This window comes from Trachemys scripta, chromosome 1 (genome assembly GCF_013100865.1).
Source record: "Trachemys scripta elegans isolate TJP31775 chromosome 1, CAS_Tse_1.0, whole genome shotgun sequence".
Lineage (NCBI taxonomy): Eukaryota > Metazoa > Chordata > Testudines > Emydidae > Trachemys > Trachemys scripta.
This window is the reverse complement of record NC_048298.1, coordinates 251942505-251960622: the sequence shown is the minus strand read 5'-3', so window position 1 is coordinate 251960622 and position 18118 is coordinate 251942505. Positions and strand designations below refer to the sequence as shown.

The 18118-nt window shown below is 40.8% G+C and overlaps 1 protein-coding gene across 4 annotated transcripts in view; it reads left to right on the top strand.

Moving 5' to 3' along the window:
• DNAJC3 (DnaJ heat shock protein family (Hsp40) member C3) overlaps positions 1–9804 on the top strand; it is a 67792-nt gene extending 57988 nt beyond the window's left edge. For all 4 annotated transcript variants that reach the window (XM_034758251.1, XM_034758253.1, XM_034758249.1 and 1 more), the window contains 3 exons: positions 412–544; positions 1530–1678; positions 7147–9804. In XM_034758251.1, coding sequence (XP_034614142.1) covers positions 412–544; positions 1530–1678; positions 7147–7301 — 437 coding nt within the window. In that variant the 3' untranslated portion in view covers positions 7302–9804. The remainder of the gene's footprint in view (positions 1–411; positions 545–1529; positions 1679–7146) is intronic.
• The last annotated feature ends 8314 nt before the right edge of the window (positions 9805–18118 follow it).

The window sequence follows — 18118 nt, the reverse complement described above, 5'->3', positions numbered from 1 at the left end:
TTTCCTTGCTTTGATGAGTTAGGCCTTGCCTATGCTGTGTTAGCCAGGAGTGCAAACCCCCTAGTATAGACAAGATTTACCTTGGGGCATCACAATTTGTTTGAGCATCTGAGGGATTCCAAAGTGCATTAAGAAACCATAGGCAGATAAAACAATGAACTTCATTGAGTAAGAGTCAGAATATAGTTCTTGTCTGATACTTACAAATACCAAGGAAAATGACAAAATTAAAAGACTTTTTCATAAAGTTTCAGCAATTAGTTTTGTTGCTTACAAATAATAGTGGCAAAACATCTGAGTTCTAGGGATAGGGTTAGTACTTAATCTAAACTGAGTGATTTTTTTTTTTTTTTAAGTAAGGTTGATTTAGTGAGGTGTATAATATGCTCTTACATTAATTTTTATGGGCAGCTATTCAAGATTATGAAACTGCTCAGGCCAACAGTGAAAATGACCAACAGATTCGTGAAGGCCTAGAGAGAGCCCAGAGGATGTTGAAGCAATCTCAGAAGAGAGATTATTACAAAATTTTAGGAATAAAAAGGTGAGATGAATGTCCAGAATGTTTTTTACATAGTCGGTCACTAATCAAATAGTCTAACATTTGCCACTTGCATTTATGCTTTTTGGGGTATCTTTCCCTATTCTCTCTCCCTCCACTTTAAAATGGTTTAGATTTTACATGGTCATAAGTTGTTTTTTTTTTTTTTTCCCAGCCTCTAAGTAGCATTTGCTCAGAAAGTCTCCTAATAAGGAATAAGGAAGTGCTAACTGGCAATAAACAGGGAAATAATCCCTCATTAGCAAAGATTTCCAAATATAATGGAGCAAAAAGGTTGGCAACCAGTTTAGGAAACCAAAGAATGACAGAAGAGAATTATGGAAGGGAAGAAAAAGTTAATTTATTTCTGAGAGCACAGAGGCTTGGGACAGTTTAAGAAGACTTGCTGGATAAAAGCTAGTAAATACCTCCTAAAAACTCACTTCTGTCATGGGCTTGATCGAAACAAACGTAATGATTTTTATTTAAAAAACAAACAAGCAAAGAAACCATCCTGTTGTGCACATTCTTTACCAAGCTTATTTTCATGACCCTGCCTCCTTTCCTCTTTCAATTTTGTGTTTGACTCAGTTGTTATATCTGCGAATCTATTGTACACTCTTGAGCTCAGAGACTTAACTTTTTTTTTTTTTTTTTTTTTTTTAAGATATTGAACAACTAACATTCTCTTGAGTACTTAATAATAATTAATAACAAAATTATGAGCTTTCCGAGGAAAGTAAACTGAAAAATTGGGTTTGTTTTACTTAAAATTGCAACCTGTTTTCTACTACTCTTATTAGAGGAAGCCATTATTGTCAGAGAAATCTTGACTGCCAGCAGCAAAATGTTAACTAGTGAATATTTGGTTTTCTTGGTGCCTGTTAGTCTGTTGTATCACCATATTTATAACTACACCGCAGGCTTATTAATGTGGCATATGAACAGTTGGAAACTTCATAAGTAACTTAATTTCCTTCCTCCCCAGAAATGCAAGAAAACAAGAAATCATAAAAGCATATAGAAAGCTAGCATCTCAGTGGCACCCTGATAACTTCCAGAATGAAGAGGAGAAGAAGAAGGCAGAGAAAAAGTTTATTGATATAGCAGCTGCTAAAGAAGTACTTACTGACCCAGGTATTGATTAAATTTACACAGAGGTTCTTTTCAGAATAATGGACGGAACTAACAACTGTGATGTCCATTATGACCTATTATGATTTAGTTGGTGTTGGGTCCTGCTTTGAGCAGAGAATTTGACTAGATGACCTCTTGAGGTCTCTTCCAACCCTAATCTTCTATGATTCTATTTTTGTCATGTTATCTGCCATGAAATGGCAATACAAGAATATCATACTGTTTTAATGACTTCAATAAGAACCCAAAACAGACTTCAAACACACACCTGAGTAATAAATGGAAATAAGGAAGCTAGCCATTCTAAACTACTATGATCACCTTGTATTTCCCTCTCTCCTCTAACCAAAATCCAAGTTCTCAAAAAATAAAACCAAACAATTGAATTTCAAAGATGGTATAAACTATGATAGATTTTTTTTCTAGAAAGCTGAGGGAAGTTGGATAAAATTCATGTGGTCTTGTTCCATTTTAAGGATAGTTTGGCTTAGAAACTCTGAACTTCTGTTTTGCCTCAGCAAAGACTGGTAGTTTTGTCTAGTTTGGCAAGGAGATTATTATTTACCTATAAATCACCTGCACAATACAGAATCCACTGAATTGCTAAATCCACATCACAGATTTTTCTATCTGTAAATTGCAACGTCTGCATTGGCCAAGATAGGGGAATAAAGAGGGTGAGCTATAAATGGGCTGTCGGGTCTGGGGGAGGGAGGAGTAGGTGCTGAAACCACTGAATGGCCTGAGGAGTGTAATGGAGCTGTTGAATTAGTCCTAGAGTGTTTACAACTTCTGTCTCAACTTGAATAGATCTAAGGACCCTGGTCACTATGAGAAGTTTTTAAAAGAGTTAATGAAAAACATAAGACAATGCCCCAACACCACCCCGGGTGATAAAGTAAGGGGGAGAAAGGAAAGTCTTCTAATAGTGTAGTAACATGCCTGATATTTTTCATCTGAGAAGTAGTATAGAGGGGAGGCCCTGTAATTCCACCACAAATCAGTGGAACTATGGTTAGTAGCACAGGGCAGGAAAGACCTGTTCAGTCTTGCAGTGTGTTTATAACGGGAGACTAAAATTCTGCCTCTGTTACTGGAACATGGCACAGAATAACGGGTTGATCTTAACTTTTATCCCGTCCTTTTGGCCAGGAAGGACATTAAAACTTCAAAATGGTTCTTACTCACTTCTCTTTAAATTGTGTTAAGACATTCCTGGGTTGGTGTTTTATTTTCTGTTATACTTACCAAACGTGCACTGTAAGGCATAAGGTCACAAGCAGAATAACTTCAGCTATCCGTAGAATATATTAATGGACTAAAAACACACCGTAGAATACCTTAATGCTATTTTAATGACTTGCATTTAAAAACAGAATAAAAGTTATTTTTCCAGAGTTCTCTTTCTGGGACTTCTTTTCCCACATGATAGTGGAGAAAATACTAAGGCACAATTTTTGCTCCCATCAAGTTTATGTCCAAAACCAAAAATTTCTTGGAAAATACTCTTAGAGGATTCTAACATTTAATTTTGAAAGTGTCCATATTAAGTACACTCAGATGGAATTGGGCAGAGGCTAAATCAGAAGCTTCTTGTATACCTGTCTTCTGAAAAGCAAAACAAACCACAACCTAGTCCAGCTACCCATGAAAAACAGTTGGGACTGTGATATGGTCACTCTGTTGAAGTGATGTGAGACCTCCTCCCCACCCTCTAAGGACTCATAGACTTTAAGGTCAGAAGGGACCATTATGATCATCTAGTCTGACCTCCGGCATGATGCAGGCCACAAAGCCGTCCCAACCCTTTCCCGTGACTCTGCTGTTGAAGTTCCCAAATCCTGTGGTTTAGGGACTTCAAGTAGCAGAGAATCCTCCAGCTAGCGACCCCTGCCCCAAGCTGTGGAGGAAGGCGAAAAACCTCCAGGACCTCTTCCAATCTACCCTGGAGGAAAATTCCTTCCCGACCCCAAATATGGCGATCAGTAGAACTGCTCTTCAGCTTGGGATGGAAGGAGGAGGGGGCGGGGGGAGAGAATATAGCAACCAAAAATAGGAGGCAGTTTTTCACTAATAGCTGCTGCTGGCCACTCCGTTTAGCAGCTCTTCGCTGTAGCTGAGCTGCTAGCAATAATACCATGTTTCTTTGAAAAATCTACATCAGGAACATTAATCAGCCCCAATTTATCATAAAAATAAACTCTGTTTTGAAGACAGAAAAGCTTGCAGTGGTGCTAGTGAGTGGAGTGACATGGGGGAGAAGAGGCTATAGCTTTTAGGTTGTCTCCCCTCCACCTCCCTATTTAATACCTTTAGTATGATGAAGGCTGAGAAATGGAATGACAATTAAAAACTTTTATTTACTGTGACAAAGTTCCTCCTCTATCTTGGTGGGTCCTGCGCATATTGGCGGATTTTCTTGCCTCAGAGATTCACCATGTGGGTTGGGGAACAGCCCAGAGACCTTCCCCTCTGGAAGAACCCACAGTCCAGGTCAATTGGGAGGTTTGGGGGGAACCCGGGCCCGCCCTCTACTCCAGGTTCCAGCCCAGGGCCCTGTGGATTGCAGCTATCTATAGTGCCTCCTGTAACAGCCGCATGACAGCTACAACTTCCTGGGCTACTTCCCCATGGCCTCATCCAAACATCTTCCTTATTCTCACCACAGGACCTTCCTCCTGGTGTCTGATAACGCTTGTGCTCCTCAGTCCTCCAGCAGCACACCCTCTCACTCTCAGCTCCTTGTGCCTCTTGCTCCCAGCTCCTCACACTTGCACCACAAACTGAAGTGAGCTCCTTTTTAAAACCCACGTGCCCTGATTAGCCTGCCTTAATTGATTCTAGCAGCAGCAGCTTAATTGGCTCCAGGTGTCCTAATTAGGCTGCCTTAACTGGTTCTAGCAGGTTCCTGATTACTCTAGTGCAGCCCCTGCTCTGGTCACTCAGGGAACAGAAAACTACTCATCCAGTGACCAGTATATTTGCCCTCTACCAGTCTCCTGTACCCCACTGGTCTGGGTCTGTCACATTACATACTGGGTGGCTGGGGAATTGATTAAACAAGTGCATCTCAGTTACAGAGTACAAATCACAGGTGTGACCTCACCAAGAAGACCTAACCAGCCAATTGGCACACTACTTTGCAGAGGTTCCAAATTTTGTCTAATACACACTCCTCCCCATCTTTTGTGCTGCTCTGGGAGGGCAGGAGACTTGCACTTTCAAAACAAGGACTGGAGGGTGTTTATAAACCCTAGAACTAATTCAGTGACTACAGATCTTATGAGAAACTAACACAAATTATTGTGAAGAGGCTTTCAAAAGGCTGTCTGGAATCGCAAACCTACCTGCCTGTCTACCCAAGACTTTGTGCAGAGCTAGCAGCAAGTAAATAAATTTTCTAGTTAATGATCAGTTGGATGATGTGTTAAGGGTTGACTAATTAGGTAGATCTTATGTGAAATTTAAGAGAATAGTTTTTCATTTTTTATGTCTTTGTTTGCGGGGCTGGGGGGAGTTGGCATGTTGCTTCTGCAAGCTGTATTAAAGGCTCTCAAGCCCTCATACTAAACTACTTTAAGATTTTCAGAAGCAGCGTAAAGGGTTTAAATTAGGGCTGTCAAATGGTTTAAAAAAATCGCACTTAATCGTGAGATTAAAGTCATGCTTAATCGCAGTTTTAATTGCGCTGTTAAACAATAATAGAATACCAATTTTAATTTATTGTAAATATTTTTGGATGGTTTCCTACATTTTCAAATATATTGATTTCAGTTACAACACAATACAAAGGGTACAGTGCTCTCTTTATATTTTTGATTACAAATATTTGCACTGTAAAAACAAACAAAAGAAACAGTATTTTTCAATTCACCTCACTTTATCGTGAAAGTGCAACTTACAAATGTAGAATTATTATTTTTACATAACTGAACTCAAACAAAACCATGTAAAACTTTAGAGCCTACAAGTCCACTCAGTCCTACTTTTTGTTCAGCCAATTGCTAAGACAAACAAGTTTGTTTACATTTACAGGAGATAATGCTGCCCACTTCTTATTTACAATGTCACCTGAAAGAGAGAATAAGTGGATTTTGCTTGATAGTGATCCAAAGCAGAGCAGAACAACACACCTTCATTTTCATCATCGAAGTTGTATGCCACCAAGAGAAGGTTAATTTTCTTCTTTGGTGATTCGGGTTCTGTAGTTTCCACATCAGAGTGTTGATCTTTTAGACTTCTGACAGTATGTTCCACACTTCATCCCGCTCAGATTTTGGATGGCACTTCAGATTCTTAAACCTTGGGTCAAGTGCTTTAGCTATCTTTAGAAATCTCATATTGATACCTTCTTTGTGTTTTGTCAGATCTGCAGTGATAGTGTTCTTAAATGGAACAACATATGCTGAGTCGTCATCCGAGACTGCCATAACCCAAAATATATGGCAGAATGCAGGTAAAACCATGCAACAGGAGACATACGATTCTCCCCCCAAGGAGTTCAGTCACAAATTTAATGAACACATTTTTTTAACAAGCATCATCAGCATGGAAGCATGTCCTCTGGAATGGTGGTTAAAGCATGAAGGGGCATATGAATGTTTAGCGTATCTGACACTTAAATACCTCTTCCAATGCCGGCTACAACAGTGCCATGCCAACCCCTGTTCTCACTTTCAGGTGATATTGTAAATAAGATGTGGGCAGCATTATCTCCCGTAAACGTAAACAAACTTGTTTGTCTGAGGGATTGGCTGAACAAGAAGTAGGACTGAGTGGACTTGTAGGCTCTAAAGTTTTACATGGTTTTGTTTGCAGTTATGAAAAAAAAAATTCTACATGTGTAACTTGCACTTTCACAATAAAGTGAGGTGAATTGAAAAATACTGTTTCTTTTGTTTGTTTTTACAGTGCAAATATTTGTAATCAAAAATATAAAGGGAGCACTGTACCCTTGTATTGTTTGTAACTGAAATCAATATATTTGAAAATGTAGAAAAACGTCCAAAATATTTACAATAAATTAAAATTGGTATTCTATTATTGTTTAACAGTGCAATTAAAACTGCAATTAATCATGACTATTTTTAATTTGGTTTGTGTTAGTCATTTGAGTTAACTGCGATTCACAGCCCTAGTTTAGGTACTTTTCATTAATATATCTAAATCCCCTAGAGTGCTTTGAAAACATCAACTGTTAAACATAAGTCAATCTATTATAATTTAACAGTAAAAGTATACTGGCAAATTAAACTGTCAGTTTCTGTGGTAATAAGATCCATAGAAATGCCAGTAAATAAACCAAATTAATTATTGCATCTGTCTGGAGTTAGGGACACCTTTAAAACTACTTATCTCTTCCTCTTGTCCTGCTGGAAGTACCAAAATACTCTTGATTGGTAGACTGTTTCTGTAATAATGTGTGAAGTCTGTGTCTTTTTTTTTACCATGTATGTATATTTCCTTAGAAATGAGGAGGAAGTTTGATGCAGGAGAAGATCCACTGGATGCAGAAAGCCAACAGGGAGGAGGAAACCCTTTTCACAGAACCTGGAACACATGGCAAGGATTCAACCCTTTCAGCTCTGGAGGACCATTTAAATTTAAATTCCACTTTAATTAGAACCAAGACTATTTTTCTGTAACTGCCACTGATTTACTTAATACTTTTATTTAAAACTCTGTCCAGGATTCAACAATTTAAATTTCATATATGTTGCCCTTAACTAAAGAGTTACTTTATTAGAAGGAAAGCGAGCTCTTTAATATTACAAAAAAATTAAAAGTTTTGCTGCAGTGTGAATTTAACAACCCTATAACGGTGAGTGGGTGGGCCAGGATTTTGTTAGCACTCATATTTGTGGTAGTGCATGCAGAAATCCTGACTACCACTGAGGAAGAAACATTAAGACCTGGAAAACATATAACCACATACTTAAATCCTATCAAATTCAATGACACTTAAGCATATGCTTAAAGTTAAGAATGTGCTTAAATGCTTTATGGAACTAGAGCCTAATAGAGGTGTAAAAAGTTATTCTGTATACCAAGCTTTATATTCACAAATGAAAATGAGAGTTAGTGTATGCAGGGTAATGATCCATCTTTCAGTATTCTTAAAAAGAAAGACTAATGACTTGACCAACTACTGCATTGTGTTGTTTTTGTTACACTGATGCCGTACGTAGAGAGTGAAGAGTCCACTACAGATTTATTTTAAAAAGATTATTTAAAACCAGATTGTTACTGTTTGTTTGAAAATGTCTATCTACTTATATTTGTTTGGTAATCTGAAATCAGTTGGAATGATTGGTCTCTATTATAGCGGCATCTGTCAAACATGAAAGTAAAAAATTCCCTCATTTTGAACATTTTGCTTCTGAATGATACTTAAATAGCCAGAGTTTCTTGATTGGTTTTGTATTTTGTACTTTTTACACAAAACCTGCTTGAGATTTGAGCAGGGCAATTTAATGTGACACTTCTCCAAATATGCAGCAACTTGCATCTGATTTTAATAAATACTTTAAAATAAGGAGAAATGTGTAAAAGGTAACTTCTGCTAGTGCCCAATTCAGGATCCATGTAAGTTTAAAGTGACTGTTTAGTAGGTTATAGATCCAAAATGTACTAGAGCCTGGCATCTGTAAAGGAAAAGAGTCTGAAGCTAGGGTTGCACCTTATTAAAACCTCACTTCTCTTCTGGGTGACAGGCGGACAAAATAATGTGCGTCATGCCATGCAATTGCTCTAGAGGTCCTTGTGAAGCAGCCAGGGTATCAGTTCCTTGCTTGTTTGGCCAAAATAAATCCGGTTTTATTTTAGGCCAAAACATGTGGACTGAGTTGTTCAAGCACAAATGGGATACAAATGTGACTTTGATGATTGGTGGTGGTGTGGCAACTGTAAACTATAACAGTCAGAATGGTTAATAACTGGTTTCAATAGACGCCACTCTTAGAATGGCTGAATTTTAAATCAAGAACATGTTAGTAAATTCCATTACTATATTTCAAACAACCTAGTTAAATATGAACCTTCTCTCAGTCCATCCCTCCAACTCATGTTTCACTGAAAGCATGGTGAGGAATTGACTTAGTAAAACAAAAGTATCTTTGAAGAATTGAGCATGCTACTTGAAAGAGTAATTGTACCACTACAGAGGCAGGTGTTATCCAAGCATCTGTCCTGTTTTTCTATATTATACCACATACTTCAGTGTTTGAATGTAATTCTGCAGTCACATGGCTCACTGAAATGCACTTTGACAAGTATTTAAAGTGAATGACCAGATCGCACCTTTTCGTGTGGGAGCATTGCCTGGTTTGCCGGGGGGGGGATGGGGAGGAATAGCACTTTATGGGTGGAGACTGGGAGAGGCTCAGAAGCTGCTGCAAGAGAGGGAGAGGGAGAGTGTGGCAATGCTGACTCATCCCCAGGGAGTGGAAGGGCTGGGGAGTTGAAAAGGGGCAAGCCAGGCAGGAGAAGCCCCTTTTTCCCTGGACCAGGCAGAGCAGCACCCACACTCCCTCCCCTTGAGGTGGCAAAACCCCAGGTGTGGTCAGGACCTGCTGTGGGCATTGCATTATCTGCTCCTCTCTAGGGGGCCAGGGGAGGACTTTTCCCCTCACCACCAGATTGGCCAAGATGGAGTTGGGTTTTTTCTTCCTTCCCCACAGCAGCTTTGTGGCGGGGAGGGGCTTGTTATGGTGAGTAGGGAGAGGAGTTACATAATGAGTTGTTACATTATAGCTTAAGTGTGGGGTGGATGTCCAGTGCAGGTGCTCCATTGGGAAGGGAATACAGTGGCTGGATAAATGGCTTGGTAAAGGACTTAAAAAGGTGTTTATTAAAGGAGCCAAATGGGGTGGGGAATTGGGGCTCTTATGATTGGTATGGCAGTGAGCCAACCCCTTTCTTATAGCCCACCTTAACCTTTGGGGGGAGGGGGATGGCAAGGTCCCAGCAATGGGTTGGCTGTGGGACCTGAATGGGAAAAAAGGGGAGCTGGTGTAAGTCCCCCGGGTGTATATTGAATGAACATGGAGTTACCTGTACTGTACGCTTTTCTTTGCCAGATAGTCCCAGCCATCTAATAATAAAGTTGCTGCCTGATTAAACCCATATCAAATGTCTCCTGTCCTTTTTTTGATATAGCAGGACAATGCTATTTTCTTCCCCTTAAGTTCATGATTAAACTGAAAACATTGGTCCCTACTTTGTACAGTAAGTTTATCTTGTCAATAATATTTTGTAACACCGGGCCCCTGCCCCAGAACAAAATGAAATGTCAGTCTGTATCTGAGCTAAATTATTTCTTATCTAGAATTTCGACTTATGTGTTTTAGATTTAATCTAATCCATTTGGCTTTCCTGCAAAACATAAACAACTCAAAGCTTTTTTTATGCTGTTCTAAGATAGTTTGACTCATAGGTCCGTTACTGTGTGTAAACACAGCTGTTTACCTTATGTAGTGGGTAGGGGTCTAAGTAACTTTTATTTCAAGTCAATATTTAAAATAGTTGTGTGTCTACACAAGCTAATTTCAGTAAACCCAACAAACAGCATTCCTCTGTGCGGCAGAGCACATGCAGTACAGATTACAGAGCACTGCATATTTTCTTTCAAAAGACCCAAAACATTCATTTAATCTCTCTCCCCTTTCCATAGGCCATGACTGAGGGAAGAAAAAGTTACTCACCTTGTGCAGTAATGATGGTTCTTCAAGATGTGTGTTCCTATGGGGGCTCCACAACCCATCCTCCTCCTCTCTACTTCAGAGCCCTTGTCAATGACTCTACAGAAGAGAAGGAATTGAGGGGCGTTAGCTTCATGGCGTGGCATGAGGAGAGACAGTGCATGTATGGGCCTAACGAATACTGATACCAAAGTTCTCTGATCAGCAGCACAGGGAAACAAGCACACCTACAGTGGAGCACCCACAGGGGACACATGTCAAAGAACCATCATTACTGCACAAGGTAACTCTCTTTTTCTTCGAGTAGTGTCCCTATGGGTTCTCCACTGTAGGTGACTTCCAAGCAGTATCCCCACTGGAGGGCTGGGTCAGTTACAGATGACAATACTGTGGAGCTGAAGATAGCATCAGAGGCGAAGTTCCCAGTAATCACAATGTTCCGTGAAGGTACGGACTGATGCCCATGTCGCCGCTCTACCTATTTCTGAGATATGGATATTCTTGAGGAAGATGACGGATGAGGAGATTGAAATCGTGGAGTGGGTTGAGTTGTAGGCCTAGTTATTTGAACAAGTCTATTGCGGTTTTGGTAACCTGGTGAGCCTCGATGAAGGAGCAGGCTTGGAGGAGGCAATAATCAAGGTAGGGGTAGATTGTGATCCTCTGGGAGTGTAGGTGAGTGGCCATTACTGAGACAACCTTGATGAATACCCTCGAGCCGACAATAGTCCGAAGGGGAGTACTCTGTACTGGTAGTGGTCTTGTCCTAGGGTAAATGCGAGGAATTGTCTGTGGGAGGATGGAATTTAAATATGGAAATAAGGGTCCTGAAGATTGGGGGATGTGTGAAAACCAGTCTCCCTGTTCCAATTCTGGAATAATCCTTGTTAGTGATCATCTTGAATTTTTGAGCTTTGATAAACTTGTTGAGTGTTATGAGGTCTAGTATGGGTCTCCAATCTCCCTTCCTCTTGGATATTAGAAAATAGCAAGAGTAAAAACTTTTGCCTTGTAGATGTTGAGGTACTGGTTCTATGACTATTAACTGGAGGATGTGATCTATTTCTTGTCATAGTAAACTCTCTTGAGACGGGTCCCTGAAGAGGGACAGGGAAGGATGTTGTGGAGTGGGGGAAGGTAAAGTGGATGGAAGACCCATTGGTCCGATGTTGTGTGTTCCCAGGTGCTGCAGAACATGGTAAGATGATAGGCAAATGGATAGGATAGGTTGGTCAGTTGTAGGGATTGAAGGGAGTGTTCTGATACCTCGACCAACACATCAAAATTGATGTTTGGAGGCAGATTGTTGCGATGTGGAAGGTGGTGGACCTGATGGCTTGCATCTGGAGAACCTAGATTTCTTTCTTTTGAGATTCACAAAAACATCTGGTACTGAGATGTATGGGATTTATGTTGGGGCTGCAAACTAACTTTTCTCTTTTGTTTAGGCGTGTAGATACCTAATGAGCAGAGAGTGGCCCTGGAATCTTTAAGGGTATGGAGGACGCGTCAGTCTTCTCTGCGAATAGCTTGGTGCCTTCAAAGGGAAGGTCTTCAACAGTCATCTGCACCTCTTTAAGGTAGCCAAAAAGGTGTAACCACGATGCACATTGCATAACGACTACTGTGAAGATGGACCAGGCCACTGTATTGGCTGTATCAAAGGCTGTCTGGAGCATTTTTTGGCTATCAGCTGCCCTTTCCGGACAATAGCTCATAATTGGTCATGCTGTGACCCTGGGAGCTGATCAAATAAAGCTGTGGAGTTTTGAATAGTTAACATAGTCATACTTTGCTGTTAAGGCTTGATAATTTGTGATTCAAAATTGCAATGTGGCCGAGGAGTAAGCGCTCCTCCCGAAGAGATCCAAGCGTTTCCAATCCCTATCATAGAGGGTGGATCTCATTTGGTGCTGACGGCTCTGGGAGTTTACCGCATCCACAGCGATCAAGTTTGGGGAAGGACGGGAGGAAAAATTGATCTCCCTAGCCAGGACATGTGTTTTTATCAGCCCATTTACAAGTAGGCATCACTGATGCTAGGGTTTGCCATATAGTTTTTGTGGGGTCCAGGAGAGCCTCATTGATAGGGATGGCTATTCTGGAGAACGACAAAGAGTGTAGGATGTTAAGGAGGTTGTGGTGAGTGTCCTTGACTTCTTCCAGAGGTTTCTGCAACCCAAGTCCTCGAAGAGCTGGAAGTCATCAGCTAAGGATGGTGGAAGGGGCATGACTGCCTCATCTGCCCTGTTCCTCCACGATCTCTTCTGGAGATTCTGAGGTTCTAGATGCCGTAGCCAAGAGAGAACACCTCAGGGTCTCATGGGTGAGGCTCAAAGCCCACATACTGTGGGGGTGATATGCTGCCAGGGATTCCAGTATGGTCACTGGGGCAGTGGAAAAGGTGGTGGCGCCCATGGCTGGCCATGCCATGGCAGTGGTGGGGCAGGCTGAGGGTAAACCTGAGGAGCCTCTTGATAGCGGCTATCATAGGGAGCTTGGGAGGAGTGGTGAGAAACAACCTCTTCTGGCTTGCTGTCTGATTCACCACTAGAAAGTTGGAGGTGCATGGCAGGGCACCGGAGAAGACTGCTGTACTTGGAGAAGACTCAGTGTCCAAGCCCTGGTGCTGAGAAGAGGAGACTCTGGTATATCAGATACCCTGAGTTCTCTTGAGTGCTGGAATTCCAGCAGTGCAGACCAACCCGTTGCCATTGGCGGTATGGAGGGAGTCAGGTATCTTGTCCATACCGGACACCCCAATACTGGGTGGGGCAGTGATGGTGCCAAAGGTACAGTGCGGCCCAGCAGTCTTACTGGAGTGCTCCCTACTCCTATCTTTGTCAGTCAGTCCTGTTGGCTAAGTGCCTGTACCCATTAGGACCTTAGGTGTGTCAATGGTACCTGCCACTCCAGATCTTTGTGAGCCACGGGTATTGGGTTTGAATTGTCTTGGTACCGATGATACCCAGCGTGCTGGAGATCTTCTGTAGCTAGCTCGGGGCTCATTCTGGAGACTCACCACTTTCTTTTTTTGATCACTTATGAGAAGGGTCGGCAGCTGATTTCTTCAACCCACAGTCCCTGGATGTTGAGGGCTTTGGGGAAGACTCACGACTTCCAGGTGACTTCTGGCACGGATCCAGGGAAGGTTAGAGGGTTGCCTCCATGAAGATGATCTTCTGTTTCAACTCCCTGTCCTTTCAAGACCTGCGTCTGAGTTGTTCGCAAAGACCACACTCCTGGGGACCGTGGCGTTCCCCGGGGCAGCGTATGCAGCAACAGTGTTTTGTCTGCCACAGGGATGGCCTCTTTGCAAGAGAGGCACTTCTTGAAGCCTGTGAGCTGGGCATACCCTGTTGGGGGAAGGGGTCCCTGACTAAAAATAAGGGTGGTGGAAAATCAAGGTTTTTTGTTTTGTTTTCAAAGAGAAAATAAAAAACTAAGACTGAGGAGACTAAATACTAAAAATGCTAAATAAGTGAATGATTGCAAACAGACTGCTAATGGCTCCCTCTACAGCCAGGGGCAGTTGAAAAGGAACTGAGGAGGGGTTAGCCCAGGTGCTGGTTAGCCTCGTGGCGGGGAACAAGGAGAGACGGCACCTGTGTAGGCCTAAGGGATACTGCTACCAAAGTGCTCCGATCAGCAGCACAGGGATGCAAGTGCACCCTACAGAAGAGCACCAAGAGGGACACTTATTCAAAGAAGAATCCATTTTCCTAATTTGGTATTTTTTGCAACAGAAGCAAAAGAGAATTTTTTTTATCTGCATGTATATCATTAAATGAGGAGGAGGGCTAAAATATAACTTCAAGGGTCAAAGTTTAACATCCCTTTAAGACGAATGGGTCAGTGCACATTTATTGATGCTATCTGGGGCACTCTGACTGGAAAATTGATAAAGATTATTCTGTGTTGACATGCTGTGGAAACTGCAGCAGGAAGGGATACATTTTTCTAACAACGTACTTCATTTTGGGGGGCAAATAGAATAGGAAATTGTCTGACTTCTATTTCTGATTGTGAAGGAAGAGCCAAGAGTCTGGGCAGTAGAAAGAGATAAATAGAATTCTCTGATTTTAATGCTGTTCATTAGTTTCCCTCATTGTCAGGGAGGAACTAGACTAGAAAAGGTTGAGTTGACCAAATGTGTGGATGTAAGAAATAGGTACTAAAAGGGAAAAATGTTTTAAAACTATTTAGTGTTTTGGTAACAGGAAGTGTTAACTCCTCAGCCCTAGCAGTTAGGGATAAAGTAAAAATATTACCACTTATATTTGTTGAAGGGTTACTAGCCTTGCTGGCACATTAAAAGTTCATTTTAGGCCTCTCTTGAAAATACTAAGTGTATGATGTAAGATGGCTCCCCCTCAAACAAGTAACAAATTTCCTTCGCTAGTTGTTAAGAAGTGACGTGCTGTCTACTGGTGGCACAGGTATAGAAAGTTAATGGTATAAACCACACACACAAGCTGAATAAAAACTCCATAACAGATGTTTGTAGCACAATAGGGTCTGATTTAAAAAAAAACTGCACAGCCCTACAGTTTGAAAATTAAAAAGTAATTTTGACCACTTCAACCCCTAAAAATTGACAGTTTCATTAACCTCACTGCTAGTGACTTTTTATCGTCTTTTATTTTTAAATAAGTTTCCCAACTTTTTTTTAAAAAATGGAAAATTGACATGTTAATGCTTAAGACAATATTAAAATGTGTAATACTGATTTATGGCAAATCCAATATTAAAACAGCCTTGCAATGAATTTATAAACTTGTAACATAGCTCAAAATTGCCCATGTCACACATTGTCAAGAGCAGGAAAACACTAATTAAAACTAGACTGCTTTCAAGTATATCATAAGTGAAACTGAGAGTAGCATTTTGCATCATTATCAGACGCCTTTTGAGGAAAGGGATTACAGTTTTCTATTTAAGGAGGTGATTAATAGGAGGTTTCACTGGCAATTAGCTAGTCTGGCAAAGCAAGTTGGTGATGTTTAAAACTAGCTGCCTTAATGTGATAAGGAACTGTTTGTTCAGCTTTGCAAAGTAGTTTTATCTAGAAGATTTTTTTTAAAAGAGTAACATCTTTATATAAAGAGAAATGTACATTTACTTTCTTGCATCTAAAGAAATAAGAATCACAAATGTTAAAACCAATATTGGTAAGCAGCAAGAAACATGTCCTTGTTTCAAATTAGATGTCTGTTTTCTTGCCAATGGACCCTAAGTCTTTTTACAGAGTATCTTCTACTCACAAGTACTCATTTTAGGCTAGTCAATAAGACTTTTTTGAATGAATCATGTGCTGTCAATCTACTAGATTTTCATTAACTTTTAACCAATAATAAAGATAGAAGGTAATTTGCTTGCCCAAAGTAACAATTTTATGCTTTAAGAATGAGAAACCTTCAAGTCTAACTTTGCTTATCCAACATCTGAAATTGTAGAATTTTTTATATAAAATCAAAAGAAACCTAAAAATTTAAGAATTATTTTCTCATGTCTAGGAATTTAGGAACTATTTTTGTGGCACTATATTTTCACATTAACTAAATATATTTATGGTGACTGATTGTATTACTGTATTAATTTATTTTCAAGGTTGTAAGTTTCAAATTTGGTCACGAATGCAACAGAAGGCTATGAAAAGTTCAGGTTTCTCATTAAACCAAAATCTGAAAACAGGTAATAACAAAATTCACTAAGCTGTAAAGAACAGAATATGGGGTGATGTAGCAGCTGTACCAGATTTTATACTTGGGTTTGAATATGTAATCTTTGTGAATAATTTCTCTCTAGCCTGGTGGTGAATATCATTGGCTAAATTATATACAAAAAATTACTGAATCTCTCTTCAGCTTCATGAAGGGAGCACATTTATGGGTGGAGAAGAGGCACTAATATACAGTAGACCCTTCTAACAGGATAAGAACACTTTGGAATCCCAACACTGATGAGCTCCCTCAAACAGCAGACTATTACAAACCACTTGACTGTACTTACCCTCCAATAACCATGGTTCTTTGAGAAATTGACAACATTTATTTCCTTTCTGCAAATGCATCCCGTGACAGTGGAATAATTTCCAGTAGCAGTGTCATTTGGGGCTATAGCTGTGCCCTAGATTCTCACCCACTCTACATAGTTGAGGGCATAAAGGACGGAGCAGCACCAACTGCCCTTCTGTTTCTTCAGTAAAACAGAACTGAGGGGATCAAGTACTCTATAGTAGGGGGAAAGGAGGGCAGGTCCTGGAATACCTTACATTAACTATGGTTCTTCTAGATGTGTTGTAAGTAACAATCATTCTCTGTGATTGTCCCCAATTCCACTTCTGGTGACTCCAGTAGAGAACTCAGGGCCAGGAGGTGGGTGTTTGGAGTCTACTGGAAAAATGACTATACAACAGCTCTGCCAAAAGGGTGACATTAATTTTGGAGCCCTCTACCACGGAGTAATGCTGGGTGAAAGTATGAACTGAATTCCATGTAGCTGCTCTACAAATTTCTGAAATTGGAACACCCCATAGACAAGTTGAAGAGTTTCTTTTATATGTGGTGGAATGGCTGTAATAAGTGCAGCTGGGTCCAAGCAAGCTATTGTGTTTTAATGCAGTCAGACACCCATTTAGATAAGGTTTGGATGGATATTGGCTGGTCCTTCATTCCAAGCCAAAAACTGACTAGAACTCGTGAATGATTTTGTCCTGCCCAGCTAATAGCAGCGGGTCCTGCCAACATCTAAAGTGTGAAGTTTAACTTGCCCCCTGGCTAGTGGGCAGCTAGATCAGTTGTATGAGGTGGTGCTTCCATGAGGATGTGTATCTGTTCTATTGTTTGAGCTGAGGTGATACACAGAAAGAAAGCTGTCTTCACAGACAGGTGGTATAAAGAACAGGTTGCTAAGGGCTCACAGGGCAATCCATAAACCTGGATAACTCAACAGTGAGGCCTGGAAGGGTGGAATCTGACTGGAGGAAAGACATGAATGAGGAACTTGGCAGCTGTTGGCTCTGAGAAGACCATTATGACTTTTGATAGGAGGAGGATGAGCAGAATTATCTGCTAAATATACTCCTGTGGAGCTGATGGACCGTCCTGAATGCTTTAGGGCTAGTAAGTAATCTAGAATATCTATTGAGGTTTCTAATGCAGTAGGTGCTTTTGTGTTCCCACATAGAGAACCTCTTCCATTTCACTGCATAAGTCTTCCTAGCAGAATCCTTTCTGCTACCAGCCAAAATGTTCTGGACTTCCATGGAGTAGGTTCTGTCCATGACCATTAGCGAGCCAGCATCTAGGCTGTGAGGTGCAGCAGTGTTGGGTCTGGGTACAGGATCTGGCCTGTGCTCTGCATGAGCATGTCTGACAGCACCAGAAGTATGATTTGGGTGTGTGTCAACATTAATCAGACCAGCATCCTCTGGGCCATACTGAGGCTATCAGTATAATCAAGGCTGTATCATGCCTGAATGCCCTCAGGAGTCCTCAATAGACCATTCATGACTGTTTTGAGTATTGTTTTTGGAGCTGATCTGCTACGGTATTTTGCAAGGATCCAGGCATGAAGACACTAAAATAATTCAACCCTGTTGGAGGGAATTTGGTAACAACTATCTGCCGCCTTTAAGGCTGTGCCCAAGAAGTTGGGGTTTCCCACAGCTCCCCTAGCTAGTTCCAATAAGCCTTCATTTTTTTGTATTGCCAATCTACTGGGGACCGAGGAGCACAGG